The sequence below is a fragment of the Emydura macquarii genome, unplaced genomic scaffold, assembly GCF_026122565.2.
Source record: "Emydura macquarii macquarii isolate MOO-44397 ecotype Brisbane River unplaced genomic scaffold, CSIRO-AGI_Emac_v2 contig_3451, whole genome shotgun sequence".
NCBI lineage: Eukaryota > Metazoa > Chordata > Testudines > Chelidae > Emydura > Emydura macquarii.
The window spans coordinates 4,538,340-4,560,411 of NW_027133588.1; the positions used below are offsets into that span (position 1 = coordinate 4,538,340).

The following is a 22,072-nucleotide window of genomic DNA, read 5'->3' on the forward strand; positions in this document are numbered from 1 at the left end:
AGCTAAATCTTACTTCACTAAATATTTTGTTTAGTTAAGCAGAAGAATATTTAACAATGGAACACACTATATACTGGAAATGTTGCTTTTGCAATAATCAAGCTAAAAACTCACTACTGAAAACACCTTATTAGTTACTGGTGTGAATGTAGCAGTCTGACCCATTCCCACGTATGTTATCCATTTTACATTATATTGTAATGATACTGTGTGGAGAACAGACTCAGCAGCATTCATTTCATGTGAAAAAAAAAAAGTATCAATACTGAGGTACCTAACTCCTGCTTTACTTGGTTTGAGTAAATCTTTTAACCACTCTGGAAGAGGTTTATTAAAATAGCAGCTATGTGGTTTTCTTCAAGAATGAGAATTAACTCCAGGGTATCCCCCTCAGTGTTTATATAAGAGAAATGAGAGGCAATGTACTGTAACTTAGTTATCAACTGGTAGCCTTATGATGAAGAGCCTCAAAAGAACAACTCTACTAAACATTATGTGTATTGGATTTGTTAAAAATCCTCATTTTTTAGTGTCTTCAGAAACCTAGCAGCCTAGAGGCACAATACACCTCTCAAGACTGAGTGCATTTCAAAATTCATTCAGGAGTCAGAAATAGTTATGATCCTTTGTGTGTCATATCTACTGCACAAACAGCGTAGACCTGAGGGGGTATTTCTATTATTTACACATAGAAATTATTACCCTACGCTCTAAAAACATTTTCAACAACTCAAAAAGCCTAACTATTAAATATTATAGCTTTTTTAAAAAGGAAACACCTTAACTTTGGCTAAACCACCATAGGAAATCTCTGTTCTTTCATTATTGCATCTAGAAGCTTACTCTGGCACAATAAAATGTTATCTTTATTAATTCCATAGCAAAGTGGATGTATAATTCAATACTAAAGTAAGCCCCTTAGCTTTAAATCTATCCTATCCCTGTTTGATTGTGTTATTTTGTTCTATTAATTCAGCCCGAATTTATCACATAAAGAAGCAAACGTAATTTTTGGGTGATCTTAAGGAGATTTCACTCACATGTGCAGTTCAGACAGCTGCCTGAAAGAAGCCAAGTTACACAGGAAATACATATCTATCTCAACTTCGCCTAAATTCAAGAAAAGTCAAGAAGACACCAGTTGTGCTTTCACTGAACATGTAAAGAGATGGCAGGGTAAAATCCATATGCTTATAGATTATCTGAGGCGCTGGTTGGCTAGAAGGAAGTCCTTCTCTCTGCACATCAGACACCGTTTTAGATTTCTAAGGGAGCCACCAGCAGTGAAAAAAGCCCAGGTACCCATGAGCATCATGATAATGTAAGATGGCACTAGGCTGCCTTCAGACTGAGGATTCAGGAAAGTCTGCAAAAGGAGAAGGAACATCAGAGTTCAGTTAAACAGCAACAACTAAACTAACATCCAAAGTTCTTTTCATCAGATGAGATCTTAAAAATCCAGGCCGTCTGTTCTGCATAGATATTAACAAGCCAAGGGGCCTATTTTTAATACATCAGAATTTGCCAAAGGTCCTGGTCAAAATTCTGCATTTTGCAGTGCTGTAACTGCAGCTCTTCATCCCAGATGTTGCTGCATTTCAGTGGTTGACCACTGTGCATCTGGCAGCCCGAGACTATTGTGTACTGAAAATGCATTACAAAAGCCAGTTTAAGAGCAAACCACACAAGATATACAGAAAGGACAAACCTATCCCCTAACTGAAAAGTTATTGGATATTTAGAACCAGACAAACAATAGCTTGAGTGAAAATATTTGTTTGGCTTTCTCCCTACACACAAATCATTAATTAGAGGGTTTTTTTGTTTATTAAAACCATGATCAGCAGCCATACCCAGAAGTGTACTCCCTTCTTCCCCTCTCCTCATATCAATCTAGCAGGCTTTAAGACTATATAATGAGAGGTGAACTCACCAGACCTGATACAAGCAAATGGCTCAGGATGACCAGTGCCAGTGCCCACCACTTCTTCTTTTCACAAGCATCAAAAAATGCAATGCCCCAAAAGATATGCAACAGAACAATGGACAAAGTCATAAAAGCTGAAAGACAGAAAATCGTTAGTCCTCATTATTGGTAAGGCATTAAATGTACAAACACACGTAGTGTTTTCATTCGTCCATGCAACCTCTGGTTCAAACTTGTTGCAGGAGTATTCATTAATACCTGTACAACAGTCTACACAAGAGAACATGTAGTTTGCACACACATTAGCAAGAGCTGTAATTGTAATGCTGGGAGAAAGCCAACAACACATACATTTTTACCTAAATGATTGGTTCTGAGGTGATTATCTCAGGACTTACACAACTGATCAGATCAACCACTCTTCCCTCACTACGCATGAGAAATAGGGACTGCTTTCCATATTTTCCAGCAAAGGATTTCAAATCCATATTTTGGAAGAGGTGGAGAAGTGGAGAAAAGTTATATTTATAATCTGAAACACATTTATATCCTGAAGCAAAGACGAAGAAAAAAAAGAAATGGGTTTTACACTTCAAAACTAGTTGAAAGAAAAATCCTGCTTACTAATATCACACAGTAAAAAGGAGAAAGTGACTAAGGGTTAGGTCCACAAAAGGACTTAGGCACCTACCTAACACTTTAGGCACCTCAATCCAATGTTTAGATGCCACAGAGATCCCCAAAATGACTGCTCAGCTGCTGCCTAACTCTGTAGATGCATGAAGTCGCTAGGCACCTAAATTTCCACCGCTGAAGACCCCCAGGTGCCTAAGTTTCTTCCAATGAACACAGTCTAGGCAGTCAGGCAACTATCTTACCTCTCAGTCCCAGCAGGAGTCTCAAAGTATTTTTCCCCTGCCTATCTCGCCAGAGACTGATCTGGTAGGCACACTCAGAGCACACCAAAAGGGGGTAGCATAGGAGGAGATGCCCCCCTCTACAACTTTTATTCCAGTTGTTAAAGCACCCACCCAGGATGTGGAGGATCTAAATTCAATTCCCCCCTCTGACTCATGTGGAAAAGGGATTTGAACATGGTCTCTCAGTAGGACAATATCCTAATCACTAGGATATAAGGTATTCTGGGGCACAGGTCTCAGGCTCTCCTGTTGAATCTGTTTCATTGCATATAAATAATTAAACAGTCATTGGAGAAGGGGGACTGGAATCTGGGTCTCCCTGTTTCCTGGTGAGTGCCCTAACCAGCAGGCTCTACACTTACTCCTACACTCTTTGGTCCAATTTCTATTTGCAAAAATCAAATGTACTACTTACAATTATTGCTGTATTTCTGCATTTCATTTTGCTTGGGCCATAAATATAGAGGGGCAAATGCTGAAATATTTGTGTGGCCAAACTGCAGAGGAGTATTTAAATGCAAATAATTATTTTGCTTTATTTTATTTAGTGGTTTTGTTTTGTTCTTAAAACACACAGCATAAATTCTCTACATTTTTAGAAAATGTAAACTTTAGGCATCATCTACCAGTCAACACCCTTTTAAAAGGAAGCCATTTTAAAATATTCTCCAAGCTTAACATTTTATAAAAATGCTACGTAATTGGTACCATTAAAGGAACGTCAAACAAGACATCTGGTACCAGTGTTCGTTCCCAACTCAGTCAAATAAACATACAATGACAGTTTTTGGATACCATGTGTTTTAACTAAAACACAATAAAGCAAATACAATAACACACAAACTACACAAAGATTTCCCATGTTTTTCCTCCAGGCTCCACAAAAAAAGTATCAGTAATGTGACAGACAATCATATACAGCCGTGTGCTACTTTAGATGAAAATGTTCAAATGCCAGGAACAATGCAGGCAGCTGGAGGATGTCTTGCAGTAGGTACACCAGATATCACACCACACTGAAATGTCACTTTGTTACCATGAATGTTTAAGTGTGTAGAACACCGCTTTTTCCTGATAATCAAAAAGGTAGTGAAGAGGTGGCTTGAAAACATCAGGAAATCAAACATGCCAACTAGGCAGTTAAATAATTGGATGAAGTGACAGTTCTGGTTTTCAAAGCATTAGAAACATCATAGATATTCTTTTAAAAGCACACCATGCTTACAGATTCCTTTCAGGGAAGGCAACTCAAATGGGAATTAGCTAGTGAAGAAAAACAGTTAGCTGTGTTTTGGACTTGAACCAGAGAGAAATAAAGCCTCCCTTACAGCCCATAGGAGGAGAACTGGAAAAGACCTTACACCAGAGGGGTCCGTAGCTTGGTCCATGTAACTGCATGCACAAAAAGCAAACTGATACAGGTACCAAGAGGATTTATTGTTAAATCTCTTGAGAGTACCCGCAATTGTCAGTGTTAGGTTTGTGGTTCATGTATACTTGTTAATTTTCAAAGTCTTCTTGTATATTTTTATAGACTTTGCTCATATTTGTGCATAAAAAGGTGAAAATAAATCTTTGTTTTTAAATGTACTACTTCAAATGAAAAGGTATAAAAGAGTCCAGTTAGCTTAGTTTGGGTTGCTTTTAGGACATGCTAAATTATGAATACCAGAGTTATAGGAAGGAGTATGCAAAAGTGAGTGTTTGATCCATTTTAAAAGTACTAAAATCTGGTGATCACTGTGCTCTGGAGCCTAAACATCCATTTTAAACACACACACGCACACAGAACTCCAGCATATTACCATGAAACATTTAGGCATCACCACCGCAGGGACACGATTTATGTAGCACACAGCATATATTCTGATCTGCTTATGCAGCCAGGAGAAAATGGGCACTAAAAAACATTGGAAAATTGTTAAAATTGGGAATAAAGTACTTAACTATCTGCCTAAGCGAGATAAATTATCCCGACATAAATGCTGCCATTCATGGAGGTGGGTTTTTATGTCGATAGGAGAGCTCTCTCCCCTCAGCATACACATCTTCGGCAGACGTGCTGCAGCAGCGCAACTGCATCGGTACAGCTGCACCATTTAAGCAGCCAGCTGGAAACTGCTCACATTAAAATAATATACGCACACGTGTGCACACTACTTTAAATAGGGCCACTGAGAAAAACAGTGTAAGGACTTCAGGTTTGGAACTTCCTCTAGGGATTGTAATGTTGATATAGAGCAAACCATGATATAAATCTCGTATATGAAATTTTAACACAGAAGTTCTTGAATGTTTATCTTTTTCAGCCATCACTTCTGTGCTGCCTTTACTGCACAGAGTTGTTTCTGTAGTCATTTTGGACCAGAGGAAAGTATGTATCTGAGCCACTGCTCTCCCCACTCCATTGGATTGGGGTCCTTATTAATGTAGTCAACAAATATAGAACTATCCAAGTTTAGAAACCAAGGGGCAGCCAATTGAAATAACAGAGCTATCACAATCTACACCAGCTGAGCATGTTCACAAGTTCTCAAGGGGAAACAAACAAACAAATCTATATGAAAAAACCTTGCCTTTTAATAAAAAAGTTATCATAAATCTCATATTTTAAAAGTATAACCTAAAGTCAGCAGCATCTGGTAAGGTTAAAATAGGGGCTCTCAAGGAATCAAATGTAACATTTCAATAATTCGCTGTTCTTTGAATAAAATATTTGTATTTTGTAACCTGAGAAAAATGTGACACCCCCTCTCCCCCCCCAAAAAAAAGGAAATTGAGAGTTTAATTCTTAGCTTTTCTCTTAAAACAAAATTAACGACGTCTTTAAATTGCATGAAATCACAAACATTTGAAGTCACAGTGAAGTGAGATAGCACCATCTAGTGACTGAATATTGCAAAATTAAATTGGGCAGCTTGGTTAAGAACATTTCAGTTACTTCATCATAAGTAACGCACCTTAGCAGTTTGATTTAAAGTTTTAACAACAGGAAATTTAGGAACACCTGTCATACAACAAGGAAGTTGGAAATTTAGCATCAGTTGTATATGATTATTTTTCATTTTAAGGCATGTACTTATAATTTACATTTCTTTAAAGTGCTGTGGGATTGCAATATACACCATATAAATGTATACAAATCACAATACAAAGTGTCAAATATCGTTTTGAAGAGAAAGCCAAGGACAATTACACTTTACTCTCTACACACACACACGCTTTTTAAAATGGTAGTAATAGCTAATTAAAGAGATATCCGCAGTTTAATTGTAAAACTATAGCCAATACACAACTGTAAAAATTTTTGTAAAAAATGTGCATAATTTTGGACACATCTTACCTCAACAAATGTATAAATGTTTTAACATGATGGATCTTTCTATACAATCAATACAAACACACGCATGGTGTTCTTAAATGTGTCAGAATCTAGACTGACTTTTTACATTTATGGATTCACATTTCTACCATTCTTTCCAAGATCTTCTACAGGCTTCTACCACTGATGCAGGATATTCAGAATAAATAAAACTGGGTCATATTTTGTGTGCTTTTTCTGTGGTCTTTCAGCAATGGACTACAACCAGCAGAGGCCAGTGCAGCATTTTTAAAAATCTTTTGCTGCTCTCCTCTCTCTCTGGTTTCTATTGCCTTAAGAAAAAGGACTGAACAACAGAAACTGACACCTATCACCCATAAAGAGACCGAACCACTTACTTCTCAACAAGATATCATGCTATGTGTAAGGGAATTTCAAATAAGTATTTTGTCCTTTATAAGTCTCTATACAAAGAGAGGGAGAAGGAATAAGGCAATTTGTTGAAATGAAGACTTTTTTATTATTTTAACATTTTCATTAACGTTTTTCTGCCTTCGGCATGTTTAATGAACACAAAGAACAATTTCTTGCTCTGTGATGTTCAACAAGCAAAGCCAAGTCCCTGATGACTCAAATTAATATTAACAATGAGGCAGTAAGAAAATTAACAAATAGGAGTAACTTATAATTTGTAACATCTGATGAAACCTATTGTACCTTTCACTCTGTCATGTCCTCCACCACCAAAATTACTTACAATTGAGTGGACATTTCTTAAAAAATTCATGGGAGAACATTATGATAGTCCAACAGTTTTACTCTGCTTCGCAACGATTCATGCCACTATGGACAACTGTCACTTCCGTAACAAGCCCAGGAGGGATTCCCTTTCCGCCAACCATTACAGACAAGTTGCTTCGTTTATCGTGAATGGATCAAAAACCAGTAGGGAAAATAAGAGATGAGTGAGTTGATATTGCTGCAAAGCAGAACAGTATTTGGCCCTACAAGAGGCAAGGACCTAGCCAGACCCCTGGAAAGCTGAGAGAAGAAGCATAAGCTAATAAATCAACATGAATGGAGCCATGCTTCTCAGAACATGACTTTTTTGGAGGCAATAATTAAAGATTAAAATTTTCATATTACCAGGGACATTATTTATACAAGATCCTGGTTATCTGATTTATATATCAACTGTGACATAACACCCAAGATGTCCAGCAATCCTCATTCAGAAAAATGTATTTGCTAAAGAACTCTAATTTTGCAATGATCAGGATCAGAATGACAAACATATCTTACTTCAAAGTAGTAGTAACATAAAAAAGAATGGTGCGAAAACCCTAATTTGAGTTATAGGCTTTGCAGACTTACGTATATTGGAGGAATATGCTTCAAGGAAAAGACCAGTGAATAGTTACAGTAATATACATAAATAAATAAAAATATTTAAATTTTTTATGATTTGATGTCATTACAACTTCTATTTTATTTCTCATTAAATTGAAATTTCTCATTAAACAAACTTTCTTCCATGTCAAGAAAGTAGCATATTTTAAAAAACCTGCATATCTAGAGGCAAAACTAATAAAATATTTCTTTAAAAAACTGAATTCTTAATTAATCCTGTGATTCATGAGCCAAAAATTAACCTAACTGTTTACTGAAAGTTATGGTTTCTCAAATGTATACTAAGATACATACACATATCTCACAGTACAGTTAAAGCCCTCATAATGGATTATGTAATAATTAAATAACGTTTTCCATGGGCCACTTATACCAGGAAGTGTTAGGCACTTTTCAGAAAAAATGACTGACTAAATTCAGTCTTCACTTGCCCCTCAGCCCCCACAAACAATTTCCAAGCCACATTCCCATGCACAGATTACCTACCAGAAGACAGGAAGTACTGAGAAGAATCTCCATAAATACCCACTGTGCCTGGTCCCAAAGAGTCAGTCAGGATATTCACAAGAGAAAATACTCCACTCATGATCCCAAAACCCAGGCCAGACACTATACAGAGAAAACACACAAACAAGCAAGAGGCTAAGTACAGCCTTCTTTAGCAACGTTCACATTACTTGTGGATGGGAAGACTTCAAAAATAAAGTCATATTCAAAGACCAAAGAATTCTAAAGAATCTCTTCATTTCATTCCTACATTCCATTTTCATAGGAAATCCACTAATTCTTTGGTTGTGATGGGGCAGAATAATAATACTTAGAATTTACACAGGCCTTTACATCTTCAACACTCACAATTCTGCTGTAAAGTGAACAAATATAATTATCCCCAGTGCCTCAAGATGGAAGTGGGAGAGAGAGGGGAAGTGATTTTTCAAAGACCACAGAGGGAGTCCATGTCTGAGCTAGAATCTGAAGTCAGATATTATTGTCTCTGACAATACTCCACTCATGATCCCATAGCAGTATTACTAGAATGGACAAAGATAAAATGAGCTTGGAGACTGAAACACCATTTCACTCCAAAAGGTAAGAGGCATGTCATGAGATCAAGGCTGAGTTATGCTGGCTGAATCATGTAGGCACTGGCATTGCCTCTCTTGTAACCTATCTTCTGCAGAGAGATAACTTCATTTTTTAGAGCTGTTAACATGACATCATCTTTCACAAGTGCTAAATCCATGTGATTTTTTTTAAAGAATAATTTATTTTTCTGCAGACTTTAGAGACTGACATTTATTGAAAGAAATATAAAGAATGAATAATGCGTCATCATAACATACAATCATAGTTTTACTGTGTCTGGTATTTCAGCACAACACTGGTCATCTTCACACAAATGAACTGAGCAACAACAAAAAAGGAGATCTTGAGAAACAGCATGTTCTCTAGTAGATTAACCACAGGACTGGGAACCAGGAATTCCTGAATTCTAAACCTCATTCTCACAGTGTAATTCTCATTCTCACAGTAACTGCCCATATGATCTTGGGCAAGTTATTTAAAAAAGTCAATTTTCCCATTTATGTAGGGATGAAAATACTTACCTATGTCCTGGGGCGTTTGTAAGGATTCATTAGTCAACAGTTGTAAAATGGTTCTTAGAGAGAATTTGAGAAAATAAGTTTTAGCAACTACAATGCTTTTCATTAACAACTTTCTTTTGATGTTAATAGCAAAATTATTTGGATACCTTTTGCCTTACGTAAACTGAACATCTATAAAATAAGTTTTTACATTCCTGTTGGAGCCTATAAAATTTTGTGAAACAAATAAAATGAGTAGCAAACAAATCTACAGTCTGCCTGCAAAAATTAGTCTTTTCAGAAGCTATAACATTTTACAAATGATTTTTTCTAACTTCACTTTGAGGGGTACATGTTAAATATTTTTGACTGGATTTCAACTTACCATAGGACAACTGTCTGACAGAGATGTGTATAGTTTCCTCCTGGCTTATACCCATTAAGCCCTTATTAGCTTTTCTGAAATAAATATAATATTTTAAGTAATATTTTAATGTCAATACTATTTTTCAATTTTGCTACTTCAAACCAGTCAGGTCTGATTTTTAAACATCTAAATGAAACAAGAAAGACACTTAAATAATTATATGCAAAGGCCACCCCCGGCTCCAAAAGGGTGAGGCATGGGGCTTTCTAAAGAAAAGGTCATCAGACTTTTTCAACATGGGCAAAACAACTTATTTTCCCCTACTCTCATTCTTGGAAATGGCTGAACTATTTTGGCCGAAATTTTCCAAAAAAAAATTAAAATTCAGCCTGAAGCAGACATCCAGCATGGAAAATTTCACACCATATGGTTAAAGGTGGGCAAAGTTATACACAACTGAAAACAGGATATTATAATAAGAAGTGTTGGGCAGCCTTCATAACAGCCCCACCTATAATATTTTAGTCCTGGGTAAAAAGACCCAGGAAAATCTAAGCCAATCATTTCAGCCTGTTCAGTGGAAATCCCAATGGTGGGATTTAGCTCCAACAGTCCCGGTCCTGCCTGATTTTAGCTCCAACAACAGTCCTGGTCCTGATCCTGCAAAGGCTTACGCATGTGTATAAATAACTTAAATGGGATTGCTCCCAGTGCAGAATGCCAAACACATCTTTAATTCTTCGCAGGATCAGTGCCCATCTCTGCACTCATTTCATGTACCAAAATGTTAAAACCTCCAATTAATGTACCGTAGGAACCTTTGACCAATTAAAATTCAGTTTGCTAGTGTAATAAGAATTTGGAAAGTTTTGTAAGAACTTGTTACAGGGTTTACATCAATTATTCTGATGCCAAAAACAAAACAAAAAAAAAGATTTTCTTCTGATTTACCTACTTTCATTCACTGGTCTTTGACAGAAAAGTGCATAAGTGGATGCCTTGATTATTTTGCAAATATTTTTGGCCAATATATTGTGAAGCCACATGTAAAAAAGATGGATTTGCTATTTGATTCTATTGCAGAAATGAAAGCAGTAGAGCTTAACATTTGTGTTACATCAAATGACACCACTTATGTCATGATGTAATAATCACAACGAGTTGTTCTTGCATTTCTTATTGAGCTCAATAAGACAAGCTGTTGCTCTTGCATTTCACACACTGCTGTTTCTAGGGCATTCACGGGACATAATTTAGCATGATCTAAAATGCCACTATATGATACTGCTACTCAATTTTCCAGTTTTCCAGCCTGTATTAATTTTGTATTCAGACTTAGATGGAATTTAAAGAAATATAAACATTATATTTTAAAACTTTTTCCTACGTGCTATATTTCTCAGATTACATTTTGCTTAGGGATATAGGATCAAAGATTTACTCACTAAATTACTGATATAGCAGCGAGGAATCAGAAAGTCTGGAAAACTGGCAAGTGGGGGAGGACAATAATTCAGGAAAATGTCAAGATACAAGGCTGACACATTGAGTAAGACTCAAGATTTTTTTATGGAGATCCTTGACAGATGAGACTCAAGTTATTTATTTTAAATTTCTTTTTATACCCAAGCATAGTCTTATTATAGGAGAGAGAAAAGTAATTCATTAATTTGTCTATTAGGTCTGTTATTTTTATCAATCTCCAGTCTGAATGAATCATATAATACACCCTTTCAAATCTCACTTTCAAGTCACATTTAGAAAGTTTTCTTTGTAATGTAAGGATTGAAAACTTATTAAATCCTCAATTCTGCAGAAACTGGTGAGGCCATAAGACGAGTGCTGGCATACTACAGGCTACCTATTCAATATGATCCTTGTATCTAAAGCACCTCAAAAGAGTGAGAAACATCAGAAACATGTAACTTACTTTAAGAGTTTGTAATGGGTAAACCGGAAGACTTCCTTGAGCAGGACAGAAAACACCACTCCAAAGATGAGCACATTTTTCTTTGTTGATGTATTGCTGCTCCCACCAATTTGCACTGCAATGAACCATACAAGGGAAGAAAGCAGCAAGGAGACCAGCCAGAAGAAACCTCTAGAGTTTAAAAAAAAAAGACAAAATGGAAGGGGGAAGCATTGGAGAGAGAGGAGACAATCCATCGTTCATACTATTCTATTTTTTAAAAATAAATTCCATAATTTGTATTTTTAAACTCTAAGAAGGGATTCTTCAGTGCAGCGGATGCTTTGACAAGGGACTTGAAGTGGGTGAATGGATGCCACAAAGTAGACACGTACCCTCCCACAGACCCCATTTACCATGCCAATAAACTATTTCAAAAATTAATTTTAAAAACAGTTCAGACTAGCAGTTTTACCCCCAGTGTAGACAAGACATACTGTGACTAAAATGGTTTCAGAAAACTGTCTGGGAGCCTTGACTACACAAGGAAACTTAACTGTTGCAGGAATTGGACTGACCACTCTTAATCACGCTGTCTCAGACAACAGTGAAAAAGTTTTGACTGGTCTATGTTAGTTTCAATCTGAGTTATGGGGAACTATTTTTGCTGACATTTATTTCCTTCCATAGCTAAGGCACCTGGGAGGGGCCTCTAGACATGGTTTTAACCCTGTCCTTTGGGAGCAAATCTGTGGTATCACAGGGTTTTTGCTATGGATGGTGTTCACCCAATTTAGAATGACAACTACATGGAGGGCCCTCCATCCTCATTCTCCAGTGCAAGCTCCTGGTCCGTTGTCTGGTCGATATAAACATGACTAGGGGCTAGCATGGAGAATGTGATCCTTTAATGAGGCCTGATCCTCTATTGCTGCCCACAGCTGGAGTGCGGCCCAGGGTCCCTCCTATGTGCCACCCCACCCAGCAGGAGGAGTAGAGGGGGCTCATGCTCCAGCACCAGGCCGGTTCCCCACAAGCCGAGCCTCTTCCCAACGGGGGAGGCGGACGCCTGCTGTATCTCTCCGGCGTTGGAGGAGCAGGAGGCTCAGGCAGGCGGGTGGGGTCTGAGCTCACAACTTCAAATACAGTCTGGGGGCTGCCTTCTCCCGAGGGGCTCTCGCCCTGGGGGCTCCTCAGGCCAGGGTTCGTGCCCCAGAGTGGGGGGTTCCTCCCGCCTGAGCGGCGGCCGAGCGCTCTGAGGGGAGCCCGGGAAGCGTCGCTCCTCCTCGGGTCCGGCTCACCCGGCGCTGAGGCAGAGAAGGCGCAGCGGCTCGGCGGCGCTGGTGCAGACGCACAGGGCCAGCGCCGGCCCGAAGGCGATGAAGCTGCACCCAAGAAACACGGCCGCGCTCTAGGCGGAGGAGCCGAGGCCAGGCCGAGACCCCGAGCCCCACTCCCACGCCCGCCGCCGCCGGCCTCTGCTGGGCGGGAGCCAAAACCGGGGACTGCTCCCCGCCCCCCGCCTCAGCCTCTGCGGGGGCTCTGCGGGCGCGGGGCTTTCCCCGCCCCCCGCCCATGCAGGGACCCGGCTCACTATCTGGGGCCTGCCTGGCTCTTCAGAGTAGCGCTTTCCCCAGTGCTAGGGGGGCCGGGGCCGGCCGGGGGAAGCGGGACTCGGGCGGAGAGAGAGGTGCACATGAGGGCTTAAGGCGAACCTGAGGGCTTGAGCCAGGCCCGGCGCTGCACCGAGCTAGGAATCAGGCTGAAGGAGGAGGGCTGAGGGAGCCCTTTCCGTTCCAGTCATCACCAGCCCCGGCGTGAAGTGCTGGGTGCTTAGTTAGCACCAGCAAATTCAAGAGTCGCTTGACAGTACCAGCTGTCACAACCACCCCCTCCTGCTGCTGTCTGTAAAGCCAACAGCCAGGCCAGGCCCTATATAGAGGGACAATGTTTTTGTTTAGGGGGCCAGATGATCAGTGTATGTGCAGGGGGGTGACACCCCATAGAGTCAAAGTGTCTCTACTCCAGTCTTCCTCTAACCTCCTCCAGAAATTATGCTCCCCCTTCTGTAAATATTTACACACACTGAAAAAAAGACAACTAGTACTTTATAAAAGAGATGTAGTCTCACAGGTATCCAGGACCACACCCTGCAGGCTTTTAAATATCAGTACAGTGCGCAGCCTGTAACATGTTTGTTGGGACTGGTATTACATATCCACCTAGAGGTATTCTGTACCTATATATAACTTCTCTGTACTGTAGCTCCAATTACAGTATATTAATGATCTAGAGTGGAAGTGATCATAGAGAGCAAGAACATGGATCTAGGGCAAGCTGGATATTTTAAGGGGAAAATCATTACAATCTTTGTGCCACAAATGAAGAAACACTTATGGCTACACTTTGGCCTGCGACTTCAAGAGCTGTCAAGAATGCTGAAATACTCCATGTAAGCCACCTAACAAACACCCCCAAAATAAGGGAAGAGGTATTCTTTCCTCTCTGATGAAGGGAATGCTTCTTCCCAACCACCACCTTCCTACTTCTCAATCTTCAGCCAAGATTGTTTCACATTGTTACCCATTCAGGAAGGGAAGTTCTCCATACACAGAGCCCACAGGGACAAGCTTGAGTTGAATCCCTCTTTCATACCAAGTTTCCCTATTTTACCCATTTGTTTTGGTACCATTCCTCCCACTGAAAAGGCAACCCTACAGCAACAACAGGGGTATCGAAAAGGCAGAATATTCAACCTCCACTTTTAAAGTTTGAAGAAGACTTAAGTTAAGAGGCAAGAGTGTCTTTAATACCTAAGATTAGAGACCTACAGAATGAATAATTTAAATTGTATTAACATGTTTTGGAGAGAAGTGGGTGGAAGAGAAGAGAGTAGTTTCAACTTTGCTGTGGGTTCACTTAAATTAGAACAATGGCTTCTTTGTTCTTGACTAAGACCTTGGAACAATTGAAGCAGATACAATCCCAGACAAGTCACTAGTAGTTATATGGTGAAACAAAACAGGATTAAAAATTCAGTTACTGGGGCAGTTTAAAAAAAAAAAAATCCCTCCACGTTCCAGCCACAGCCTTTTTTTTTTTTTTTTTTTTTTTGTTCAAACACCTCCAAGCATTCTTAGTGTGCAATTTCTGTCAATATAGTGTGACACTTTTGACATAGAGTAACTTTTTCTTTCTATTTTATTGGTTCAGACCAGGAAGTATCTGAATACATTTTGGCTGAGTAGTTTCAGAGAAAGTTTTCAGAGTCTTGAAGTGATATTGGGCAACCAATTCAAGAAAAACCACTCCCTTAAATTCCTCCAAAAATTCGAGTCTTCATCTAAGAACTCACGCTAACAGAGCAACATAGGAAGGGAACTGCTGGATATATGTTGCCTGAAAAAGAAAAAAAAAAAAAAAAACAACTTCAAGGAACTGGAAACATTCTTGACTACAGTGAAACATGCTAAATATATCTGTCATCCAGCTTTTTAAAAAAGAAGTTCCTCAATTAAATAAAAATTGGCAGTTCAATTTGGGAAGAGGAAGGTAATAACTTTTTCTTCTCCATTTAGTCACAGCGATGAACATGTCACCATAAAAAATTCCAGCAGAGAAACACATAGCTGAAGTCTTCTAAAAAGCCCTGAAATGTAGGAGTTTAATGAATGTAGCACTTACAAAATGCTCCAGAGCTGTCAAGCGGGCACCTAACGTTGTTTATCCCAAGATGAGGTAGTGAATAGGCAGCAACGGAGGCCCTTCCGCACTGTTAAAACTAAGTTAGAGCGGCCACTTAATTTAAACCTTGTCTAAATTGGTAAAGTTTTCCTAGACATTCAAGCCTTTGTTAAAAGCTACAGCAGACCTGACTTCAACATTATTTGAAATTTGGGGAATATTCCCCTGTATAAGGCTTTAGGGTTCCCAGTTGTGGTCATTTTGTAATGTGGATACTCCATTTCTCTGCAAATGGGTAAGCTTTAAATCATTTCACATAGGCCACTGAATAGTTAGATGGTAGAAAGAATACAAGGAACTAGTTTAAAAATTAAATGGGAGAAGTCACCAGTCATTACTGAATGTTCATAGAACTCCTTTACATTCAGCTGGAAGGTGATATCCTCATGCAAAATTACAGCAAAGGATACAATGCAGCAGATTCAAGAGAAGAATTCACAAGTCAGGTCCTTCCTCTATTAGCAAAAAGATAATAGTTTTTCTCTCGTGTTTAAGTGACCAGAGCAGTTGATTACAGCTCCATTAAAGCCATACACTAAGCAAGTCTATGGAACTAGTTTCATAAAGAGCCAACTAGAAAAGAATGGTAAATTTTAATGCAACTGGGATTCACTAAGTCATAGAAGCATGTTATGGTAATTCTACATTTATTATGCTTGCAGGAGTTCCAGTATGTGTACATTCATTTCTGGCAGTTTAACACTGATGTGTTCTCCACTGAGAATATGCCAAATGTTTTTTTTTGAAAGAGGAAATGAATATGTAGTATATATCATTGTAGAAGGTTGAAAAGTAAACTCTACATGTACTATACAGCAATAACTTTTAGTGGTTGGAATTCCATGTTCCTTCCCAATCCCTATGCATGGCTAGTAGATAAACAAAATTATTCAAACTGGTCTTGTAAAAGAACTCCATTAATTTTTGTTGCATCTTGATGATAGTTATTCATTGTGATATAAGTGGTGTTTAAAAGTTGAATGTCAACACTACATGCAGGATCCTTAAGTATTTTAGTGTTCTTAAATTAGTGGCCAAAAAAGGGGTGAGGATATAAAAAAAATCAGTTTATCTGATTATAAAAACTGTAGAGTTTTCACATAAATGATCCTTTTTGGGAGAGATGAGACCCTAAAGTTAAACTAATTTTACCCAAATAAAGATAAGAGTTTACATTAATTTTAATAAGCACTATTTTCTTTAAATTAAAGGTAAAACTTTCTTCCCTCTACCTCCCATTGAGACTAGAATCACTGAATATTCACAAATTAAGATGCTGTTGTAGGGGGAAAAGAGCAATTTACTAATACATCTCCAAGATTTGAGACAAAGGGCTCAATTATCAGATGTGCCGAGTATCCAAAACTAATTCAAATCAGGAGGAGTTGCAGGTTATCAGCACATCTAAAAACCAGGCCTTCAGTTTGCTGTTCTCTAACAGGTCCTTAGGTCACCCGTGAGCCACAAAAAGTAACAGTGTGAATGAGCAATAAGGACAAGAAGGTGGTGGTCCATTACAGGAGCTCTTATGAATTAGTTCTCAGAATGAAGAGGTTGGATCTCTTCTTGTGTGGAGTTATGCCAAGGGAACATGTGGAAGAAAGATTTTAGCAACTGCTTAGGCACTGGCTGCATTCAATAGTAAAGGTGTAGTAGTGATCTGTATTAGTACTGTGTCCAAGTTAGAATCAAGCTGGGAGGCAGAGAGGTTAGATAAGCGGGTATGCTGTGATGCCATTGGCAGAATCTGAATTCAGTAGAGGTTTTAAGTGTAGAATCCAGAAGTAAGGGTGAGGACTTCTGGGGAAGATATTTTTAAAATAAAGAATACTGATACTGTATATAAAAGTGTTGAGATCAGATGTCTCTGTTTTTTCATTTTTCACTTTTGCCAAACACCTCAATACTCATTCAGCACTTGAAGAAGCCTGGGCAGTCCTAATACTTTCTGGGTCAGTCAACAACACCAGTGCCTCAGTTTGCCAAAGCCTATTGGAAAAAGAATCTTCTTCCCTGCCCCCCACTTATTTAAATCACAGATATTAGAGATTGACTAGATGGCCCAGTACTTCCCACTTCTCCCCCACCTCATTTGTCTCTCTGGAAATGCAGGATTGCATCCCATTTTACATTTACTAGTGTTTGTCTAGTCTTGCTTTCAAACACTTGCTTTGGGAGAGTATTCTTACTCCTTAACACATAGCTTTCTTAAGATACTCGTGTGTTCCTCCTTAGTAACCATCTTACAATTTCCTCTTATTCTGATGCAGAAGGAATTAGTATAGGGGTAGAAGGACTTGCAGGAGCTATTCTCAAAATAGTCAAGTTCGGAAGCAAGCAAGCTATTCAGGAAGTTTATTGAAGTTAATAAATGAAACCTCAGGCATGGGTTAAACTGGACCCTTTCCAATGTAACCATGTGTTTGAACAGAGTGGGAATACAACCTGCATAAGATTGATTACATGGAGTTACTTCACAGAAGAAGCTCTGAATACTTTTCATTATGTAACTTTATTTGAGATGCACATTGTTGTAAAAAAAGTTCACACAGAATAATAAAACCATTTTTTTTTTAAACACAGTATCAGTACACAATTAAGGATTAGGTTTACAAGTTAACATGACAAGTCCACTTTATCTGCAGGAGTTTTTCACATTACGCCTTTCTAGCAGAGATAAAATGTGCTTAAACACACACATGGTAGAACAATTCTATTTGAAAATTAAGCATTTTCTTTAGGGCCATGCTTTTTAGTCTGAATTTAGTAACTGTATATTGCATTAAAATAACTGTAATCCCAAGTAAAAGTGTCATTTGCAAAATATATGTTTATAAGGCCATAGGAATGCACTAACATGTTTAAATTCACTGGAAACAAAGAAAAAGTGGGAAGTCCTGCCTTTACATGGCATGTTGAAATATAAGGTATATTAATGAGATTAATGTGGCACAAGCAATTCAAGGGTGCAGAAGAAGGAAGGAGCCAGTATCTGCAAACAGCTTGTCCTTAAACTTTAACCTGGCAAATTTCACTTGATTACATAATCAGATGAAAGATGCATTTATACAAATTAGCAACTTTTATGCATTTTACATGTTATTGGTGTATCTTCCAAGTTGTTAGCCATCAAGAAGTCCTCACAGAAAATATATGTATTTTAAAAACACATTTCCCCTTCACTTTTGGCTTGTGAAAATAATAGACTAGATTTCACTTGACAAACAAAAGACTAAAAGAGGAAATTCACTTGTGACAGGAATTACTTCATTTATAAAACTGCACTTTTCAAACACCTTGACTAGTACTGTAGAAACTCCCAAATTTAATAAAGGTAAACTGCATTACATTTAATATGTGGTTTTGAAATTTTAACATTAATTCGACTTCAAGAGATTTAATGATTAAACTTAAATCAAGTATTTTATGTCTACTCAACAAGTACTAAGCATTTTATGTGCATGGTTTGCTGATCACAGGATTGAAAGCTATATCTAAAAAGCATTGAGACCATCTTCTCACCATTTAGAAAAAAAGACAGAATACACGGCATGAATTGGGAAGGAGAGAGAGACTGCAAAAACTCAACAGCAAGTAGGTTCTATTCCTCACAAAACCCAAAGAAATGCCTGTCTTTCCTTAAAGCCTAATTGAGGTCTTTAGAGCAAGGCAGGCTGCACATTTACTGCTTTGTACTCTGAAGAGTTGGATCACTTTTGTTTTAATGGCTATTAGAATATTAGTTAGCTGAGGTACAGTTAAAGAGTCCTTCAAAATTAAGATTATATTCTTGGATAAAGTTACAACAAAGACTGCACAAATCATACTGGTATTAGAAAAGTCTGCACTACCCAGCAACTGATGCTCAGACATAACCGTTTATCCTTTATCTGCCTGCCTAAAGCAAAATATAGCTAGAAAAAGTTCCCAGTGAAACACAGTCAATCAGCTCATTTACATGCTAAAATACAACACATTTTTCAATGTCTGACAACAGACTGTATGAGTAAAGAGGTCTATGTTGACCATTATCAAAAGTTAGTACACTGATAAAGTATGGCCCCTCAACCACTTAATACTGCTGGGGGAAAAAAAAGTCTGTTTTACCTTATCCATAAGACCATAATGTTTTCACATGAAACTGGAATTCTTCAGTTTCAGCAGGGAAACAGACAAAATTATCTGTCACTAAGTCCCTCTACAAATAGAAAAAGATGAGCATTATATGAACATTAAACAAAGTGAAATATTTACTGCATTATTTTATCATGCATAAAGTGAATTTCCTATGGTCTTACCTCAAATTTATGTACAGTTTAGCATAGCTCAATGTAAGAAAATAGCAAGGATCTTTTTCTTTCTTTTTTTTTTTTTTTTTTTTTTTAAATATAACAGAGCAGATACCCCAATTTGCTGCTGCTTCAAGAAGCACTTTATAGACTCTCACTTACAGGCTCTTTCAAAAGGAAGTTCATGGAGACTAATCTTGTTTGTACACAGAACCAAATAGAAAGAGAACAGAGGAAATACAACATAAGCAAAGCATTCTGTAAAAATTGCCAGTCACAGAACATGTCAGTTTTGGTTTGCAGACAACCCTGAGATAAAAATCTAAGTGTTACGACACCAAGTAAGTCAGAGGTAAATTACTGAAAATGAACATTCATAATTGGAGTCATAACAGCTTCTGTATAGAAAGCACTTTGTTACCATGCAGAAAATGTAACTGCATTAGCCTGTCCCAGAAAAATGGAAAGCATAGGCCAGAGCGGCTAGGGTTGTTTTTGTTTTGAACATTCTTGCCACCTTAAAAATTTTGCTGTCCTTTCTAGTTCAGTAAGAATAGGAGATTGCGATTCACAATCTAATTACAAGGATCACTTTAATCATAATTAAGTAGGAGTCTGGGGAGAATGTGTAGAAAATCACTTAAACTTTGGAGGAACTAGATTAACTTTCTCAAGTCCGTTCAGGACACTAATCAAAGTCCTTTTTGGATTCACTGCTGATGGGCCACTGAATTAGTTTCAAAATATTTGAGATAGACCCCAAGATGACAAATTCAATATCTGACATCCCAAACTGAAGCAAAGTTATCTGTTAAACAGTGGATTGGTTGTTACCACAAAGTTAAGTGACCGTAGTAAAGCACAAGCAGACATGTCAGAAAAGTTAGCAGTTTGCCAACAAAACAGTTTGCAATCTGCCCCTTATAACCAAAGTGCTGGATGCTGTTAAGTTTGTCGTTAAAGCTAACAATGGTACAAGTTTGGCACAACAAACTAAAGCACCAGTTTTAAATCACTCATGAAGAGAGATCTTTGAAAAACAAACAAGCAAATGATAAAATACATAGACTGGGTTGCAGGTGTTCATAGGAGTGAGAAAGGCAATTAAGTTTCAACTTGGCTCCTAGCAGTCTAAATAACTGCGCCAGTTTCTGATGATAAACTTTTATAATTGCCTGAACAGACTGAACGCTTTACCCATTCAGTATCAGCTGCGTAATACTGCATTATAAGCCATGGTGTGTCATTTTCTTTACTGATGGGGCTTAATAACCATAGTGACTACACAGGAGGCTAATTTGTGCATGCCTTTGTCATCAAGGGTCAAAGTTTACAGGTGTGAAGGGAACATCCTCACAGCATCACTGTAAGTCACCCTTAGGGGCTGCAATTACACTTCATACACTGGAGAACAGAATCTAGAGAACTGAATATCCTCGTTCAGTTTAGCTACCACAAATCAGTTAAGTGATAGGTAGGATGCCCACCTGTGCTATGTTGAAGATTTCAACTCAAGTGTCGTCAGAAACAAGAACAAAGGAGCAGATGAGTTGGGCTAACAGGAGAAAACTAGGTGAAAAATGAATGACCACTGGAGTTAATTCAGATGCTTTAAGGGTGCATTCAACAAATGAGACAAGAACTATATCTATTTAGAATACAACTCTGCTCTAAAAAGATTCTCTTAAGTTTGGTCAAAACAATAGAAAAGAAACATCCTACATTCAGAAAAGAAGCAATAGCTTCTATATGAACAGATTTGTGCATCTGTGAGACAAACTGAATAAAAATCTACACAATTTCTTAAATGCCAATTTGTTTTAATAATCCCCATCACCTTGAACGTATCCACATGGCAGACATGAATGAATGTATACATCAAAGAGACTACTGGAGATGTGATTTAATCGATTCCTTCTGGCTTTCTTTTTAAAATAAATTTGTAAAAAAAAAAAAAAAAAATAAAAAAAAAATGCACAAATCTGTTAAAGAATTTACTTAAAGGACAATTAACTGTGCAAATACAAGTGTTAGATTGTGCTGTAAGAGGCAATAAAAGGCTAATATGGATGTGCAAAGTTAAAAGAAATGTAGCAGCTTTTGCAACAGGCATTAAAACAGAAAGAAAAGAAGAAAAATTAACTCCTGCATTTGTGGTATCTCCACTTCATTGCTTCCACATTTGAGAAAAAGGAGCCTGACAAATCGATGGGCTTAGTGAGCAAAATCCACTTGGTATTTTGTTTAACACAGTCAACGTCCATTGAAGCTCTCAGCAGCAGCTTGGTGGTATTATTTCTGAGGCTTTGTGACCCTGTGCTTTCAAAGAAGCAGAAAAGGTTCTTCTAAGTGTGCTGCAGTCTATCATTAGGAGTTCATCAAAGTAGCGTGCATCGGAAGAAGCTGCTCTTCTTCGATCGATTTTCGGTTATTTTCACTGGCCCACCAGCTCCTGGTGAACTGTTGTCATTCTGAAAAGAAAAAACAAAACAACGGTTATGAATGGGGAAAAGCAGCCTTAGCATTGCCCCTTCTCCTTCATTTTCCAGCCCCCAAAGCATATGTGGAATATGGGCTTCAATTGTTTTTTGTAAGCAG

General features: G+C 38.1%; 2 protein-coding genes across 2 annotated transcripts in view; both read right to left on the reverse strand.

The window, feature by feature from the left end:
* Positions 1 to 535: 535 nt before the first annotated feature.
* Positions 536 to 19,660, reverse strand: APH1B (aph-1 homolog B, gamma-secretase subunit). Its single transcript, XM_067534690.1, is given in 9 exon segments — positions 536 to 1,366; positions 1,934 to 2,061; positions 2,287 to 2,325; positions 2,328 to 2,477; positions 8,066 to 8,188; positions 9,551 to 9,624; positions 11,463 to 11,633; positions 12,743 to 12,852; positions 19,637 to 19,660. Coding segments are annotated over 9 exon segments (987 nt in total). The 3' UTR covers positions 536 to 1,198.
* RAB8B (RAB8B, member RAS oncogene family) overlaps positions 17,679 to 22,072 on the reverse strand; it is a 39,001-nt gene continuing 34,607 nt past the window's right edge. The window contains exon 8 of the mRNA XM_067534614.1: positions 17,679 to 21,945. Coding sequence (XP_067390715.1) covers positions 21,853 to 21,945 — 93 coding nt within the window. The 3' untranslated portion in view covers positions 17,679 to 21,852. The remainder of the gene's footprint in view (positions 21,946 to 22,072) is intronic.